General features: G+C 37.6%; 1 protein-coding gene across 1 annotated transcript in view; it reads left to right on the forward strand.

The window, feature by feature from the left end:
• Nucleotides 1–19,754, forward strand: part of CCDC146 (coiled-coil domain containing 146) — a 70,852-nt gene that overhangs the window by 26,878 nt on the left and 24,220 nt on the right. Inside the window, exons 3-4 of the mRNA XM_034063357.1 lie at nucleotides 6,295–6,377; nucleotides 11,937–12,146. Coding sequence (XP_033919248.1) covers nucleotides 6,295–6,377; nucleotides 11,937–12,146 — 293 coding nt within the window. The remainder of the gene's footprint in view (nucleotides 1–6,294; nucleotides 6,378–11,936; nucleotides 12,147–19,754) is intronic.

Genomic DNA, 19,754 nt, shown 5'->3' on the forward strand with positions numbered 1-19,754 from the left:
CCAAACAGTGTGGATTAAGTGAGGGTTTTGACAGAGTATACAGAGCTTTCTGTTCAAAGAGGAGCACTTATCTTTTTTCTTCCCTGAATGTTTAAGCATTTAAATATTACCCAGAGGTAAGAAAAGCTCTTCAAATAAACATCACACTGAGAAAATTCCAAACCTCATATAGCAGACTTTCCAGAAGAGCCATTTGCCAATCAAGTAATACTATACTGAAATCCTGACTGTATACAGACTATAAGATATATTAATCCCTTGATATTTTTATGTTGTCTCCTATTATGAGGCAAAAGAGTTGTCTGACGAGACCTTTCAGATATTTGAAATAAAATTAGTACAAAATGTTGGATATTCTTTAGGCTGAAATAACATTAAGCATAGTCACAAAGTCTTGTTATAATTACAAACCCCGTGGTTTAGAATGAAGAGGTGGAAAGTGTTATTGTTCCATTCCATCTTAAAATATATTTTAGTTATTTTGCAGTATTTGCAAATATAATTAGAAACAAATGTTAATCTATCATTTCTGTGAAATACAGAGATTCTAGGCGCTGTTGGAATTAAATGTTTCTTAGGAAGCCTTCAAGTGTTTCACAAAGATTACGAGTAACAGATATTAATCAGTAATTTATTGGTGGTAGCTATATTAATTTTCTGTGCTTTTCCTGATGCTTTTTATCAAAGGAGTGTGAGGAGTTAGACCAACTTTCAAATTGTGTCATCTTTTTAAGTTTAAAATTCGGCTTAATTTTATTCATTTCTGGAGAGTCCCAAAAGAAGCTTAAAAAGACACTAATTCAAAGTGGGGAATGTCAAAATCCTTAGAGTTCTTATTTATATCACATTTGAGTTACAGAAAATTTCTTTTGAAATTCCAGATGAATTCCTTGCTGTATTGCTTTGAGCTGTCAGAAAGGATTGAATATAATCTGTTAAAATGGAGAATGCAGAAGCATACTGCACTTAATGAGGGAGTGAGGAGGTGTTGATGTAGTCAGGGCCAGATTTCAGGTGTAGTTTTGCTCACATGGAAGAGTGCCTTATTTATCAGGTGGGTCCTCTCCCTTTTGTGGTTTTAATTTACCTCTTTGTTACCAACACCTCACCTACATCTAGGGGCCAGTAGACCTGAAGTAAACCAGATGGATATACAGGAGCTCCTTCGTATTGCGTGTAACCTCAGATTGTGCTCACTTTTCCTTGAATTTTCCTTAAGACATTTTGAAGAGAGCTCAGATGGGGAGTTGTTGGTGACAAGCATGACTGGTATCAGTGTAGAGATAAGTTAAGCAAGTGTACTGAACAGCTAAGCAAGCATAAGTGTTTTCTCTTGTTCTCATTAATTCCTACATTTAAAAGGTTCTTACCCAGAGCCAGAAAATACCGTTTTTTCTGCTAAAAATATATGAAGTATATGCCCTTCCCTTTACCGTTTCCAGCAAAATCTTCCTCCACAGTCTTTATTGTAGGACAGGATGATCCAGTACTTTTTTCTTTTTTCTAATAGAAAGAATCAGGTTTGTTTTGGAATTTGGGTTTGGATTTGTTTTGGTATGGTTTGTTTTTCTGGTAGAAAAGCCAAACTTCAAATAGCAAGGTAACATGAAAAAATGTAACAAAGTCTGAAAATTATACTCATGTTAATTAGTTAAACATGAGTATAAAGTAAAAGAAAGGGTAACTTAATAGGGTAAAACAAACATAACAGAAATCTTAAATGAAAAGGAAAAAAGTACAAGTAAATCCAGTAATGAGATGCATACTTCCATACTTTGTATTTAATTACATTTATGGGAATATGGAGAAAAAGAAAGCAGGCAGGCAACCATCCGTTAGCAGCCAAATCTTCATCCAACTTTCCAGTATTCTCCATTCAGATAAGGAAAATTTATTTTAGTTTATCCAGATGATATACCAATTTTGAGTGTATTTAAAAATATATGACATCCCAGCTCATTGTATAATGAGAAGGAAAAGCTGAGAAAAGCAAAATACAGTTAAGTACAACTGACCTGGAAAGGGACTGGAAGACTCAACAGTTTAAGAATGTTTATAGGACTGTATTCCAAACTCCAGTATAACAAAAATAACTCAGATCTTTCCAGGCCAATTATAATGAACAAAGGTCTGAAAAAGACATCCTTAGTTGCCATTCACAAGCTCTTTTTTTTCTTCACTATCCATCTTCTCACTCATTCTTTTCCTTTTCACTGCTGCAATGTAATTAGTTGGACTAAGAAGAGCTACCATTTTACTTGCTCCAGCAATGTGAGAGCTTCCAAGCAATAAAAAGAGCTATGAGTGTGTCTTGGGAGGAAGGGGAGGAGTGAAAAGTATCTTCTTTTTTATACTTAGGATATTAGTCTTGCACACAGCTTTATTTTTTTATAGAAACGTGGCTAACACAGATCCAACAGACCAGAAGAAAATTTTCAAATTTTCATATGTTCCTGAATGATGAACTTTTTTTTTAACTAGTTTGCAAGCTTACTTCCTTCTCTAAGGTTGAAATCTGAAAGCTCTAATACTCACTACAGTCACTGCTGCCAAAGTATAACATGGTTTGAATTAACCCAGAGCTTATTCAAACGTATGTTGTTTAAACTTAAGTGCTTTTACAAATAATAAAAGTTAGGAATAGTTTCCATATTTTACACTGAATTTTCATGCTGCTAATTGGAGTGGTCTTGTGTTGAATGTGCAAGGTGGGCCATTTTGAGATGATTTTGTTTTGAGTAATCTTTGCAAGACCCATGGCACTAGATTTCACAGGAGTCTGGGAACTTCAACAGTGACTGTTTCACAAGACATTAATGCTGTCTGGCAAGCATCTCTCTTCTGAAAGTCTGAGGTGTTGGGTACCTTGTACAAGTTATCTCCTCCTTTCTGTCATGCATATTTATAATTTATCTGGAAAAAAACAGCATCCATTCCAGCTTAGAACACATTTCAGTGATTTTGCAGCATTTGCAAACATGATTAGAAACACATGTTAGCCCTATCATTTCTCTAACATGCAGAAGCTCTAGGGGCTGTTGGAATAACATGTTTCTTAGGAAACCTTCAAGTGGTTCACTTTCACAATGATTATGAGTAGCTGATGTTAATCTGTAACTTCAGATTTATTCAGGTTATTAATCAGATTTATTCTGCATGAGGTGAAGAGCACCACTGAAGTGAGTATTAATTTAATCCATTTCAACTAGATTTTTTTAAATTGACTTGTGACATGCTAACTACCATATATGCCTTTTATAATGGATATTATGAATATAGTATGAATTTTATTTAATAACTGGTAGATACAACAGACACAAACAGTTTTACAAAGCTAAGATAATCTGGTTGTTGTCCTTAGATTAGTTTTCCAAATGCTATTTTGATGGCTAAAGGGAAACTGAGTAGATAATGTTGTTCTCCACCATAAGAGGTTTGTTCTCTTAAACTAAAGTATATAAAAAGATATGTGAGGGAATCATCTGGATTGTAATGTCAGGGACAGAAGCATATCTACACAGATAGAGTATAGGCAAGGTCTGTGATTACAAGTCAAGAAAGCCAAATGTGCTTGTTTGCATGCCATCAAATAAAGAGTAAAATATTTAGAGGGATGTGATACAGGAAAAATTATTATAATAGGTACTGTAATTTGCCATTGAGCTGGAGGATATCTGGCCACAAGAGGTGGTTTGCTTCAGGACTGTAAATGACCTTCTAAGAAGATGGAAGGACAATCAGTTCCTTGGCTCTAACTCCATTCTAGGTATTAGTAGGAGCCAAAATCATCCCAGCTGGAAAACTGTGTACTTCTCAGCCCACGCAATGGCAAAAAAGCCAGCAATCAAGCAGTGGCTCTAACAGAAGGTGATTCCTACCTGTTTGCAGTATCTTTTGCAAAAAGGTGTTACTTATTTTCTGCTGACTCTGCCCAGCCACAGTTCCAGGTCTAAGTGGGCACCCACTGTCATTCCAGTCCTATCTCTAATTTTTGTTATCAATAGGCAATGTATTCAGGGACTGGTAATTTGATATTCATCATCATCATAGAAATATATAAGGAAATCAGTTGCTAACAGCATTCTAGGTATTCAGTGAATTTCTGGGAATACCTATTGATTCAGCTAATATAGCTTCTGAAGACTGTTTAATTTACACATCACCTCTTATCACGTATGTGGGAATGCCAGCCTTGAAAGTAGTATATATCTGTTTTATCACCACAGATAACACAATTTTTTACCATAGGCTCATGCTTTCCCCCTTCTTCACAACTATTTCTTACTGTCATGCAGTTGCCTCTTTTGCTTCTACCTTTACGAAAATCTTGGAGAAAACTGTGTGCCAGGCTTTAATAACAAATCCTGGGATCAGGATAGCCCAGCGCTGACTCTCTCATGGCTCTCCAAATAACATTCATAATGAGATCTATCTGGTGCTCGTAGCTTTCACAGTAGTCTCACTCCCTTTGACATGTGGTATGAAAATCCATGCAGTCTGTCTTATGTAGTCCTCAAAGGTGCATGTCTTCACATTGTATATGACCAGCTTTATCGGAATAGAACTCTTAGCTCTGAACTGAACTAAGAAATAAATTGTGCTAAGTGTAAAAAGCTTGTGGATATAAAAGAGAAGACATAGTCTTGAGCACAAGTAAGTTTATTTCTGTGTAAACATTGTCAAACATGGCATAGATCTGCAGTGAGAAGCCAAGCAGTAACAAAAACTGGCACTCACAGTTACAGACAAGAGGATCATGGAGAAAGGGCATTAGTGAGGTAGCATGCAAACAGGATAACCATATCTGCATGAGGCTAAGAAATAAATAGATTGAGATAGTAAAATGTTTTCTTTCTCACAGAAGAACTACTTATTATTGTGAACTTTAGTGAACAGTATCTTTGCATCATAAGGGATCTCAAAATAAACATCTAAGAGCTGCTTATCTTTAATCTCATGCAAGCAAGTGAAAGGCAGATCTCCTTTCCTTTTCTCAGGGCCTTTGACATCAAAGCTGGTCTTTGCTACCATGACATTTTTTGCAGTGGATCTTAAAAAAACCCTATAAGTCAAAGAGTTATCAACAAAATATATACTTCCTTTGGCATATTGACTTGGATTCTGATTCTTGAACATAGGACTAGTTCTGGATGGTTTCTCCTGGATATTCAAGAAAGGGGCATTTACAGAATAGCCCACATATGAATGTCTTTAATGACTCTTAGTTCAGCTTGGAAAGAGGCTTTCCTTGTAGACAGCCTATTGCTCTCTACAACTACCTGAAAGGAGGTTGTAGCAAGATGGGGTTTGGTCTCCCAAGTAACAAGTGACAGGACAAGTGGTAATGGCCTCCAGTGGCACCAGGGAAAGGTTTAGATTGGATATTAAGAAAAATTTATCCACTGCAAGGGTTGTCGAGCTTTGGAACAGGCTGCCCAGGCAAGTGGAATCACCATCCCTGGAAGTATTTAAAATATATATAGATGTGGCATTTAGGGACATGCTTTAGTGGTGGACTTGGCAGTGCTAGTTTAACTGTCAAACTCAATGATCTTAAGGGTCTTTTCCAACCTAAATGATTCTGATTTTATGATCCCAGAAGTTACTGTCATAGTGCTGCTGTGATATTTTGCAGTGGTAAAATTGAACTCCTAGCCCTATTTCCTATTTATATTAAAGACTTGCTCACTGGCAAAAATTACTGCCCTCAGGACAACTGAGGAATTACCTAAGAGGTGGGTAGGCTGCATCAGACACATATGAGCTTTGTAGTACTAAATATGTGTAGCAGTTTGATCATGGTGTTTGCCAAAGGCCTGCACAGGTACGTAAGGGAATGCTTTCTGTGGCTTGTGGATGATCCAGCTTGAGCCCAACTCATTTTTCTTACAACAATATTGCATGTGGAGATAGTTTAAGCCTCAGTTTTACCTGTGCAGGCCATCTGGCATATACCCAAACTGAACCAGTTAAGCAATATGGAAAAAGGGTGAGTCAGAGCCTGAATTCAAAGTCAAAACAGAATTATCATGAAATATTAATACAGACAGAAAATCAGAGAAGATATGGTGGTGTGGGTAACACTGGAGTTGAGACAGACACATTCTTTACAATCTTAAATTTATGCTTTAAATTACTATGTAAATAAGCATTTTTTCATCTGTGTATTTGATTTGGTGTGTTACCAGAGACTGTCTAAACTAAAAGGCTGCCAATTATAGTTAGAAAAAGTTGCAGCAGGATGAAAGTATTTGTTCTTAGGAGATTTCATAACTGCCTGTTTCCCTTCCATAGCTGTTTTCTGCTGGAAAAATTGCATGCTCCAGAGTTGCAGAGCTGAAGGAAAAGTACACCCTGCTGCATAAGACTGTGATAAGGTATAATGTTCCTTTTTAGTCTTTAGGAAGCCAAAGCATTACATATTTAAAGTAATTTTCTGCTCATCCTATGGCCTAATTATCACTGAAGGCTTTCTTACAGTGATAGTTCATAAAGAGTAAGCAAGAACACAACTCTGAAAATAATATTAATTAATAGAAACTTTCAGGGTAATTTTGGATATTTAAATACTTGTTTGAACAATATCTTTTTTAATGTAATCATAATAATAATGGCAGAGGAAGGAAGCACAAACTGCAACAGACAATATACAAATTTAAAATGCTTAATATGCTTGCAGATCATACAGCTGGAATTGTAACATAGGACTTGCTGAGCTAACATCACAGAGATGCTAAAGGTTCATTTTTAAGGAGGAAAATGAGACTGTCACATTTAAATAGGTGTGAATTTTACCCTCTGAGAATATTGACAGTCATGTTAGACAGACTGATAATAAATTTAGGTCAGAATGTTAAGCTTCAAAGTATAAAATGAAACTCCAAGTGTAGTAGTTGTGGGTCTGCGCTGCTCTGGTACTTGCTGGGAGAGAGAGATCATGCTCATAGCCCAGTGCTAGGCTTGAGCAGAGCATGTGTGAGTGAAAGGAAGGGGGGTGTGTGTGCAAAGTGGGATGCAGTACTGCAGTTGTACTGAGTGAGCAGTCCTGTTGCAAGTAGTGCAATTCTACGTCATTATTTGTGATTAATAATTGTGACATTACTTGAGGTATACACATAATTATCAGTAAAAGCAGTATTATGAGACTCTTTATATTTCTGTAGTATGTACCATAATATCCACCATATAAACAATATTTTAGCCCAGTTTCCCTGACAGTCGACATCAAAACCTTTATGGCAATTCTGCTTACAAAACCATGGCTATTCTGTCATTGAAGCTAAAGCCAAGCTTAAAGATTCTAAAACTAATTCAAGTCACACCAATTTACCTGGGTTATGCTGTGATTTGATGTGCCTCCTGGCAATCTGTATAGCAACCAGTGCTAAATAATGTACAGTAATTTGAAAAGGGCCTCACAAAATCCTGAAAACACAGTTTTTCTTGAGGTTAGCTGGGTCTTCTAATTTCATCTTAATAAAATGGGGAGTTAGATTATGGCTCTGAGTCTGTATGAAGTCATCTGACTTTATCCAGATTACTGCATAGCAAATATATTTTGGAAAGCAGAATTAAAACCAGCACTCCTAAATCAGTTCAACTCCCTAGAAAATGCAAGAAACATTTTAATGCTCAGAACTAACCATATTATGTGGCTTTTGGATTAACTGAAAAGGTTTCTACCATACTGGTGTTCACTGAACTGAAGTAGAAATCCAGTAGCTGCTGAACCTGATTGATTTTTAGCAGTGTTAGTTTGAAACCACTCTTTGGTTGGAAAGAATACAAGCATATTAGTACATATTTCATATTATATTTATATAATATTCTTTGACAGGGCTGCATGGAGACCTCATAGCAGCCTCCCAGCATCTGAAGGGGGACTGTAAGAATGCTGTGGAGAGACTATTCATTAGGGACTGTAGTGATAGGACAAGGGGTAACGGGTTCAAACTTAAACAAGGGGAAATTAGATTTGCTGTAAGGAGGAAGTTCTTTACTGTTAGGGTGGTGAGGCACTGGAACGGGTTGCCTAAAGAAGTTGTGAATGCTCCATCCCTGGCAGTGTTCAAGGCCAGGTTGGATGGAACCTTGGGTGATATGGTTTAGTGTGAGGTGTCCCTGCCCATGGCAGGGGGGTTTGAACCAGATGATCTTAAGGTCATTTCCAACCCAAACCTTTCTATGATTCTATGATATAAATATTCTTTCATGTAAAGAGTATTCCTTTTCATGTATAATAAGTGGAATATGGGATGAATGAAAACAGGACTCAGCTGTCTTTTCTGTCTCACATGAAATTACCATTAACACCGTGAAGCAAAAGCATGAAAATGTTAGATGGTGGTTACATCTCTCATTTTTTCCACAGAAGTAAAAAATTGTCATGCTTCTATAAGAAAGTCAATTGGAGAGAATCATGTCACATTCTTTGCTTAGATCTAGTCATGTATCAAAGCAAAACACCAATGCATGAACGAGTACTAATTCCCATCAATAAATTTCTCTTTCTGCTAAAAGAAAGCAAGGAGAAACAATTACCAAAACCCGATCATGATCTCCAGTATATTTTAAGGACTTTTCAGACATCAAAACTGGGATTCACTGTCCATATGTTAATATCAGGAAACATGCACATTTGAAGTAGGTATCTAGAGTTTTTTTTTTCTTGGTTTCAATTTTGCACCATTTGGTATTCTGTAAAGCTGAGAGATAGCACCTGGCAGATAACACCTTTGGTATGTTTCTTTGAAGTGTTATGTGCATTTGAATTCATGTTTCCTGCACAGCTGAAATTCTGGGAACAGGCTGTCATCCTGTGTTGGTGCTGTCTCACTAATCCGCTTTGCAGTGAGGCTGCATCTATAGCTGATGTATCTGACCTCATATTTGGCCCCTGAAAACCCATCTAGTCACACAATCATGTGGCTCAGTTGTAAATTTTCATTTTTATTATCTCAATTAGGAACCCAATATGAATACTCTGGCACACCCAGGTGTAAGAAATGCAGGCAATAATGCTAGTTCATTGATAGTTTGGGACTCTTAGAATCATAGAATAGTTAGGGTTGGAAAGGACCCTAAGATCATCTAGTTCCAACCCCCCTGCCATGGGTAGGGACACCTCACACTAAACCATATTACCCAAGGTTCCATTCAACCTGGTCTTGAACACTGCCAGGGATGGAGCATTCACAACCTCCCTGGGCAACCCATTCCAGTACCTCACCACCCTAACAATAAAGAATTTCTTTCTTATATCCAGTCTAAAACTCTGCTGTTTAAGTTTGAACCCGTTACCCCTTGTCCTATAACTAGAGTCCCTAAAAAAGAGTCCCTCCCCAGCATCCCTGTAGGCCCCCTTCAGATACTGGAAGGCTGCTATGAGGTCTCCACGCACACAGCCTTCTCTTCTCCAGGCTGAACAGCCCCAACTTTCTCAGCCTATCTTCATACGGGAGGTGCTCCAGTCCCCTGATCATCCTCGTGGCCTCCTCTGGACTTGTTCCAACAGTTCCATGTCCTTTTTATGTTGAGGACACCAGAACTGCATACAACACTCCAGGTAAGGTCTGACAAGAGCAGAGTAGAGGGGCAGGATCACCTCCTTCGACCTGCTGGTCACGCTCCTCTTGATGTAGCCCAGGATACGGTTGGCTTTCTGGGCTGTAAGAGCACACACTGAAGCTGGCTCATGTTCATTTTCTCCTTGACCAACACCACCAGGTCCTTCTCTGCAGGGCTGCTCTGAATTTCCTTTTTGCCCAACCTGTAGCTGTGCCTGGGATTGCTCCAACCCAGGTGTAGGACCTTGCATTTGGCAAGGTTAAACTTCATGAGGTTGGCATCAGCTCACCTCACAAGCGTGTCAAGGTCCCTCTGGATGGCATTCCTTCCCTCCAGCGTTATCAACAGAACCACACATCTTGGTGTCATCGGCAAACTTGCTGAGGGCACACTCAATCCCACTGTCCATGTCAGTGATAAAGATATTAAACAAGACCGGTCCCAACATCGATCCCTGAGGGACACCACTCGTTACTGGTCTCCAGCCGGACACTGAGCCGTTGATCACAACTCTTTGAGTGCGGCCATCCAGCCAGTTCTTTATCCACCGAGTGGTCCACCTATCAAATTGATGTCTCTCCAATTTAGAGACAAGGATGTTGTGTGGGACAGTGTCGAATGCTTTGCACAAGTCCAGGTAGATGACGTCAACTGCTCCACCCCTGTCCATCACTTTTGTAGCCCCATCATAGAAGGCCACCAAATTGGTCAGGCAGGATTTCCCCTCAGTGAAGCCATGCTGGCTGTCATCAAGCACCTTGTTGTTTTTCTTGTTGTTGTCTTATCTTCTTATGCCTCCGTTAAATTATAAATCACTTCACAAATTGAGAAGCTGCCACATCAGACTTGGTAAGCCTACTTTAGAACTCGTATGATTCCAGATGTGTACATTAGGTAGATGCCCAGTTATTTCTTTATTGTCTTCAATTGAATTTAAATATTGTGTAGGATCTTCTGTCAATAATTTATTTTTCCCTTAAAATGTTACCATGTAAATACACGACACATGAAGTTATTTGTTCGTGATAAAGACACACTCTTGTTTCCTGTTGAAGTCTGTGGTTTTCTTATTTTTTGGTTTAAAAAGGAAGTGGTTATCTAAATGGAAGCGTTACAGAAAATGAAACTTTTTCTGCTATATTATTTCAGCTATGTTTGTGTAGTATAGACACTTGTGTATTTTGTGTTTTTATTGTTGCCATCTCAACTTTCAGTGTCATATGTATTTTTTGTTTTATTGCTAAGCCATAAATGTAATCTTTGAGCTAAAATTTGTGTATACTATTTTTCAGTATGGAAGAGTCTAAATTTGTTTGGTTTTAGAAATATTAAATTGCATTATATTTTTAGTTACTAAAAGGCAAAGGATAGCATTCTTTATTCTTCCACATCATTTCTGACTGATTTTAGTATACCGTTATATGAAAGTTATAATTTCATAATATTGAGAAGATATACACAATTATTTCTTTAGCACCTGTTTATATGTTATTTATGTTTGTATGTTTTAGCATTTCTAAGGCTTATATGTTGTGTACTGAATATGAATTTTCATATTGTAGTTCCCTTTAATACTTTTCTCTAATAATCAATACTAACAGCCTTTCAGATCTGTTACTCAGCTATCACACATAGGTTCCTAAGTATATTATGAATACCAGTCTCCAAACATTGACAGAATATTAGTTTGTTGTTTCTCTGAACCTAGACTTCAGTGATACAAGTCAGATCATGTCTACAAGCCTTATAGTGAGCTTCCACAAAGTCCACAAATGTATTTGCTGCTTCTGTATCATTAAATGAGTTATTTCCTATATTGTTAACACTACAGCAATAGCAACATGCAATTCACCAGAGGGTAGGTGTCCCAGTATTTACTAAGAGCTTAAAGGTGTCACAGAGCCCAGACTGAGCCTTGTCCTGGTGAATGCTTCCCTGTTATTGGTTCCCATGCTGATTCAGATCTAGCCTTTGGCACTTCTTCAAATAAAAAGGATTCTCTGTCCCTTCACTGGTTCTAGGATGTGCTAGGCAAATAGATTAGACTAACTAACTGTCTTTTATCTGGTTAAAATTAGATGAGATGAATCCTACTCTAGCTCTAGGTATGCATAACCCCCCCTCACATAAGGTTCCACTGTTTTCATGGCATCACAGGACAATTCACATTTGAATAGACCTCAGGAGGTCTGTGATCCAATTTCCTGTTCAAGGCAGGGTCCACTAGGAGATCAGATCAGATTATTCAGGATTTCATCCCATCTCATCTTGAAAACCTTGAATTTAAGATTGTAGGTAGATAAAGAAGTATAAATACAAAGCTGATGCTTCTTATTGCCTAGTTCTAAATTTTTTTCTATTTAATGTAGTTTACAGGAATCTGAGATCCAGCTGTTGCAAGAAGCCAAACGTCTTAGTGTAGAACTGGAACAACAAAAACATGAACTGGAAAAAGCAGAACAGTTCCCTGAAGAATCCTTCAGTGAAGTTTTACAAAGAAGGAAACAACTTCCTAGTTGCCAAAATGAATACAGTGCTATTAAAGAAAAAGAATCTGACATTCAGTACAAGATAAAATGGTAGGTGATAGTAGTCAAATGTTGCTATTTTTACCATAGTTTACCTAGAAAGATCTTAACATAGAATATAGTTCAATCTCCTCCTCATCTTACATGAACATATTTCTTGGTGGCTGTTGTTAAACAAAGTGCCGCAAACTTTGCCTAGAAACAGCAACATTTCTAGTGGTGAGTAAAACTTCCCTGGTGTGAGATTTGTAGATAATTTTCATTTTAACATGCTATGGTATCCTTTGAAATGCTGTTTAAAATTTACTACATTGCCTGTTTAATGTTTATTTAGGCAAAATTAACAGGAACAGTTCTAGTCTGGGACACCTTTTATATGGATAATTAAACTGTCTCAGAGACCTAGTGACTGGGATTTTATGGAAACAATGGCATAAATAGACCCAATGCTATTTTTAACATCAGAATGAGTATTCAAGTTTTTCTATTCAGGTACTTAAAGGAGGAGAAGTACTTGTACAGTTGCATGTTAGAAAAATGAGATATTTGCATGAAATAAGTGAATACTTGACATTTCTATAAAAGGAAAAAAAGTCCAGAATAAGCTTGGTATTGTATGTATTTTAAATATCTGCATATATGAGCATATTGCTCTTGAAGCTTTTCTAGTAAAATTATAAACAGTACTATTGCATTTATAAAACTATTGAGATGAACTCATTTTCATTTTGTGGGGTGCTTGCTGTTATTATCTATCGTCAGTCCAGCTGTAGTGTAATTGGCATATAGAAATACAAATAAATGATGTCAGCAGCTCAGCAGTTAAAGCTCTATTTCTGCAAGGAAAGCAGGGGCACTGCACTGACTGCAGAAAGCAGATTTTCTTCTGGCAGTCTTTCCTTGATTTTGTTTGTTTTTTAGAGCCAAGTGTTTGCTCTAAGAGGAAAAGAAACTTGAGAAAGCAGCAAATTGGGAGTGGGAGAAATAAAGAAACATGAAAAGCATCTGGAAAAAATTATTTGTTATGAGATAACTAAGCGACATGGTTTCCTGAAATAATTATTAAACACAGAATTTATTGCAATTTCCAAGCAGTCCAGAAATGAGCTCTTCAGAATATCATGGGTTTCACCCATCTGTGCTCGTATCTCATGAACAGTCTTCATTGAATTTGCATCACTGTTCAAAAAAAATATTTATGTTTATATGGGTATATGTCTATATGGTTATTTATATAATTATGTGGTTACTTATATGTTTATATGATTATTTACTTGTACTGTATTTTCTGCCTCAGGACAAAAAGATTTCTGTCCTACATATCACACAGTTTAGGCATTGTTTCAATTACCCTTGCACATTTCCTGCATTAGTTTTTATATATGAATTAAATATCCTATCTTGCAGCCTAAAAAGACACTGTTTGGGGTCAGTCATGCTTGTGAAAAATTTTCTTTCATTTTAATAAGAAACTTCCTCTGTTTGATCTTATGTATTTCATGAGATCAAAACCAGCTGTACAGTCTGACCAGAGGTCCATATGGCGCAGTATCTAACAGCAACCAAAAGTGCAGCCTCCAGACATTTGTAATTCAGGGATTTTATCAGCCAAATGCAGTTTTCTGTATTTAGGAGTCCTCAGTTGACCCCCTTCCTTGTACTTCTTCTGTTTCCTCCTTAGTATATAGACTTCTGGTATTGCAACACACTAGGCAATGAATTCCATAGATTAGCTACACAAGAACTGCCACTGCCTTCATTTTTTGAACCTGACTCCTATCAGCTCCTATCAACCAGCTTCATTTTATACCCTATAGTTCTTGTGCTGGATGAGACAGTGATCTTCACTTTCACTGCTGCAGGATAGTTTGATTGATATCTTTTGTACTCCCCTCCCCTTAATCTGCCAGCTTTCTCAACTGAAGAGCTGCAGATTATTTAACTGCTCCTTGCTTGGAATCTGTTTCATGCCAAGTGGTAGCATCGGGGTTTGTGTGTATTGTGGGTGTGGAGTGAGGGGGATGTGCCTTGGTTATGTGTGGACAATTTGTTTAGTGGGAGAGAAGTTAGTGCTCTCCAGAAATGAGAGGGCGTTTAATGCTGAAGTAGTGTGGAATGAACAGGGCTGTGGAGAATAGATGAGTGAATGTAGTGGGGAAGTAGAAATGAGATATGCAGAAAACAGATAATGGAGGTGAATACATGTTTATAAAGAGGAGATAGTTTTGGTGCCTGTGAAGGACAGTAAAAATGAATGTCCGGAATGGACTTGTGAAGTAGAGTTCATCTAATAGTAACACTGATGTAAAATGCCCGATAATCAGCCAGATAGTTTTATGCAAATAATATAACAATGGCTTCTGAAACATCTGTGAGCAAGGGTGGTGTCACAGACAGAGGGGAAGCTAAATCAAAGATATTATAAGGAAGTCTGCTGTTATGTAACTGCTTGGTTCCTTCATTTCTCAAAAGGTTAGAAACTCATGCTCCAACCTTTTTTGGCCCTTAATCCCTCTGGAGCACAGTTTCCCTTGTTGTCCAACTGTGTTAATATGGTCCCAGCTGTGCTTGGCACTTACAAGTAAACTTCTCTTTGGGAATTATGACTAATGGCTGTTTAGTCTCAAAACAAACAGCTTATTTACCTTTTCATGTATGGCAGGTGGGGATTATGGAAGCAAAAAGCTTTTGAAGGGAATATCTGCGTCTCTTATTTATTGCTTTATCCATTTCTTAAAAGTCTTGGATCTTGTCTACACAGAAATACTGCTGAGCTGGGAGTGAAAGCAAGCTTCGGCAGATCTTCTGCTTCCGTTTCTGTAACCCTTTCTCTCCCTGAAGCATTTTTCTAGTCTCTGCTGCCTTTACTTCCTGCTTTTGCTTAGTACCCTTTTTGCACTCAGATTCAAATCTGACAACGCTTAACTTTTTTCGTCAAGAGTCATACAGATATACCATAACATTAGCAAAGTTATTTTTTGTCTTGAGGTTCTTTAGTATCCTACAGTCTCTTTTCCATATTTCATTTCCTCTTTTCTTCCCTCTGTAAAAAATTTTTCCAGATCAGATAACTTCAACAGGTGAATGTGATATTTCATCTTCCAGTTTAACTCTTTATCTAGCACTGTAGTATCAGCAGATTTTCCGAAATTCTGTGACTTTTTTCATAGCTTGGATAAGTACATGAGATATTCAGAACCAGCTCTGATGCACTTCAGCTGTCAGGGAGGTCACACTGAGGGTGGCTGCATGGCTGTGGTGTGCCTCCTTTCCAGTTTGTGTTTCTGCTCTGCTGTACTGGGTTCATTGCTTGTGTGTCTGCCTGAGCATTCAGCACGGAAGGGGAGGAGCAGTTGGAAGGATTTTAGTGAGATCATAAATTCTAGACTCCTACCCCAAAGTCAGAGCTGACTCCAGGAATATTCTTCCTCTCCAAAACTGTGAAGTAAGTATAATAAAGTAAAAAGAAAAATAGAGATCCCAGTTCAGTTCTGGTACAGCTGCATTCAGAGCTGTGGAGTTTCTCCATATAACTGGGATTGAACAAGCCTTCATAAAGAAGAATATAGATCAAAAAATCAGATTAATGCAAGTAAAAGCTCAGTGTGATCACAAGGATTTGTTCTAGCTTGAGGAAACTTTTCATTTTAATGTCCATGTGAGGCTTACAGTCCTGGTTTGTGAGACCAAATAAACAGCTGGGGTTTTTTGTAAGGCAATAGTAACAACAGTTTATTATTGAGAAATAATAAATTTATCATCTAAGTTAATTTATCATCTAAACCATATACCTAAAAGTGAGCAATTAAATTGTAATGAAATAAACTATAACAAGAGTTTGTGAGATTAAAGGTGCCTAATTCTTGAAAAGAATTTTACTTTAAAGTCTGAGTCCAATCTACAGCCCTCACAGTAATTCGTGCAGGTAGCAAAACAGCTATTCACTGAAGTAGCATGTGCTATTGCATGCAAGTCGTGATTGCAAAACTGAGTTTGTCCTTGTAGAAGCATTGCAAAGATGGAAAATTATTTCAATGCTTGTAATTATTTCAGGGTTAGTCACCCAATAAATAAAAAGTGAAATGTTAAGCTTCTGTCCATAGTTTTTATAGTAAGGAATTACAAGTCATAAGTAAAATGAACAGAGTTGCAGTTGAAGTTGTTATCAGCTAGTCTTATGACTGCATTTTCCAGTGCATGCAAACTAATTACAGCTGAAAGCTTCGCAGAAATCTCATGCTGGCAGCTTATTGGCTGTGATATCTTCTACTTGTGGTTACCAGCATTTTAGTTGTGAGGTGCTGAGCACCTCCTATGGGTTCCTCAGCAATCCCAGCTATATGTCAGAGTATCTAAAGGAGTTTGCTTTCTTGCATTATGGGATTTGTAATGATAACATAGTCCTGGCTATTTTGTGAGCTCAGGAACAGAAATGAACCTCTGCTGACAACTACCGCTACATTTTTTAATCTCTCTGACTTAATCTTTTTATTTCTGTGTCAGTTTGCAGCTGTAGACATCTCTCAGGGAAAAGGCTGGAATGTATTTTTATTAATGGTCCAATTTTCTGAGTGTTTTTTTTAACTCATTATATCTGCATCCATGATAGCTTTTCATGTATAGTACTGCTATTAAGCTTCATAAAAATAAGTAAAGCAATGTGAGAAACGTTTGTGAACGTTAATGTTTAAATTTAAGGGGTTTTTTTTCATTATGTATGTTGTTATAGGTATAATAATAATATTAAAACCTACATGGTGTTGAAATATACACTTGTCAAAGAAGGGCTATAAACCAATGGGAATTATAAATGCCTAATGCCACTTGCAGCTATTTGGTTTGTTCTTGTGACTGATGTCTATTTTACAGGCAGTCAGGAGGCTGATGTTCATATATCACAGATTTCAAGATTCAGATGCTAAATGAAAAGACCAGATTTTCTTTGCTTACATTAAGCTTCTGTGTCTATATAGCTATAAAATCAGAAATTGAACTTAAATCTGTGAAGAATCTTATTTGATTTCTTAATCTGAGTTAATCATCCTGGTCTCCCTTTAGAGTTAACAGAAAGAAATATGTTATCTTCAGCCATTCATTTATCTCATCCTAAAAAAGGCAAGTGGGATGTCAGATGACCTTGCCCTTGTTTTCATCCCTGACAGTAAGGAAGCCTGGGAATAATAGCAAAAGGGCACCTATCTAATTGTTGAATGTGGGCAGCTGGACCAAACTCTTTGTTCAAAATAGAGAGATTAAACTTCTTTCTTTTACCACCTTTTTCTTTTCAACCTTTCACTGTTTTTTGCATGGAAGCAGTTGGTCTGCTTAAGGTAACTTGGTTACTTGGTGCTTGCTGTCAGTATTGCCTTTGTTTATGTCACAGAAAATGAGGTGTTCAAATCATTTTACTTTTGCTGGATGGAAAAGCCTTTGTTGAGAAACTGGAATGGCTTCCCAGGAATCTGTCCTCATGAGTGAGGAATGTGACAAAAAACAGTGTCAACTCTGCTCTCCCTTCTGGTTTTTGGGGCTCTCTTTTGATTTTCTGTCATGATATTAAAGAGGGCACAGCATGGGCTGATGACAGGCAATGCAGTATCTCTTTAATCAGTTTGCATGAGACTTACTTAATAATTTTTTTGTGGCAGTCAGTTATGGGTATTTGTGCAAAGTGGAAATTCTTTACAATTAGCATGATTATGCCATTCCCAAGGACTTCAACTAGGAGTCCTGCCAGAATGTGTTAGGAATATGAGTTGTTCTTATTAATATATTTATACATTTAGACAACCTGTTGGTAAGTGCAAGCGTTGTGTTTGACCCACGTGGCATTCCAATACAACATACTCAGTTGCAGGTTATGGGTGTGGTACACAGGAGCAGACCAAAGCTGCCGTCACAGAATTGAAGTAGCTCAGTTTTAAATGCATTTTGATCCGTTTTATTGCCTTTAAACAGTGGAACATAAAACTGAGCCACACTGCAGCAAAGTAGAAATCACCTTATGGCATTTCCTTAATTCATATGCACTTGCATTGTGTACCTCCAAAAATACCCCTGTGCCTTTCTTCACTCTTCAGTGCAATTTCTTACGTTATAATAGATTTTGCCATAGAATTTTTTCTTTTGTAAATAATATTATCATTTTGGGGGAAGACTGATCTAAATTCAACTTTTTTCTTTGAAAGATTTTTTTTGCAAACTCATTCACTCCATCAGTGTTCAAACACTCACATTCAAATTAGTTTTAGACTTAGCAGTCCCTTTAAGAGGCATACTTGTACTCTGCACATACAGATATACATATGTGCAGTAAATTAACATCTACCCTATGCTTTTATTTTCTCTTTGCTCTTCATCTCAGCCAGAGCTCGTTCTTCATGATCTTTTTATTTATTATTTTTTTATTACAACACCACCAACCCAATTGTCTTTTTTGACTGTTTGCTTTCCTTGATTGGTAAGATGTCACCTGAGGCTTCCAGGTATGAGCTTTGCTTCTTTTGTTGGAGGACCAAAATATAAGAAAAAATTTAGGGGGTAGTGGGTTTGCACCTTGTGTCAGCACTGATAAAGAACTGAGCACAGATCCTAGCGATGATCCTCCATGAGGCTGGCTGCTAGGAGATTTATCTCTCTCCCATGACCACTTTGTGGTACCTGAACCACCACCATTCAAAGTCTTAGGCTGATGCTGAAAGGTTTCAAAGAAAAAAAGAAATACCAATCAGCTGCCTCTCTTCAGTACCAGCCACACTCAGAAGCAACTGTAGTAGTTGCTTTGCGAACAGAAGTTGACCTGTGGGGCTGCCTAGGACAATTTGCATTGTTTGTAGCCCCAAGTGAGTTATTCCATGAAAGCCTGGTCCCTTCTTTTAATACTCCCCTTAATTAGTTATTTATTCTAACAGACTGTCCCAAGTCTCAAGGAGGCCTGACCAGCACATACATCAGCTGTAATTTCAAACAAAAATTTAAGTGCCGAAGTTGATTCTTTGCTATGTCTGGACAGAGGTTTTGGTGGTTCCACCTATTCCCCAGCTGCAATCTTCATAGTCTGAGACTCAGAAATATCAGCAGAGGTTCTAATTACATTGTGAGAACCTGCCTTCTTGTTCCAGCTCAATACCACAATGACCTAATTAAGCTCTATTTTGCTGTGATGACATGCAGACTGCTGTAGCCCATTTATCTCCTGGAGGTGCAGTATTGTTCTATACATGCACTAGGGATCCATCAGTGTATTTCTAGGGCTAATGCCACCAAGAAGCTCTTATTGTATGTCCAACAAGCTTGCTGGTTCAGCTCCACTTTTGTAGTCACTCCTTCATCTTTCTCAGAGCAACATCACTAAAAACACATCCAGAATATCTAAGACCCTTCCTGTTTTTTTCCTTTCCTCCTTCTTCCCTCCTTTGGCATCAGTCTCTATTGTTGCCTGAATTTACATTACAACATAGTTTTGGGTATAAGTTAAGAGTACCATGGCTATTCAGTTTAGTTTTCTACTGTACCCCATTGAGTTAGTCTACAACTCCTGTTTTTTCAGGATGTTTTTTCACAGGACCCTGTTGAAGTTTGAGGAGCTCCAGTTGCAGTTGTTTATAGTGTGAATGTGTGCATGAGCAATCACTCATAGGAAGAAGAAAGTTTCTCAGT

The sequence above is a fragment of the Melopsittacus undulatus genome, chromosome 5 (genome assembly GCF_012275295.1).
Source record: "Melopsittacus undulatus isolate bMelUnd1 chromosome 5, bMelUnd1.mat.Z, whole genome shotgun sequence".
NCBI lineage: Eukaryota > Metazoa > Chordata > Aves > Psittaciformes > Psittaculidae > Melopsittacus > Melopsittacus undulatus.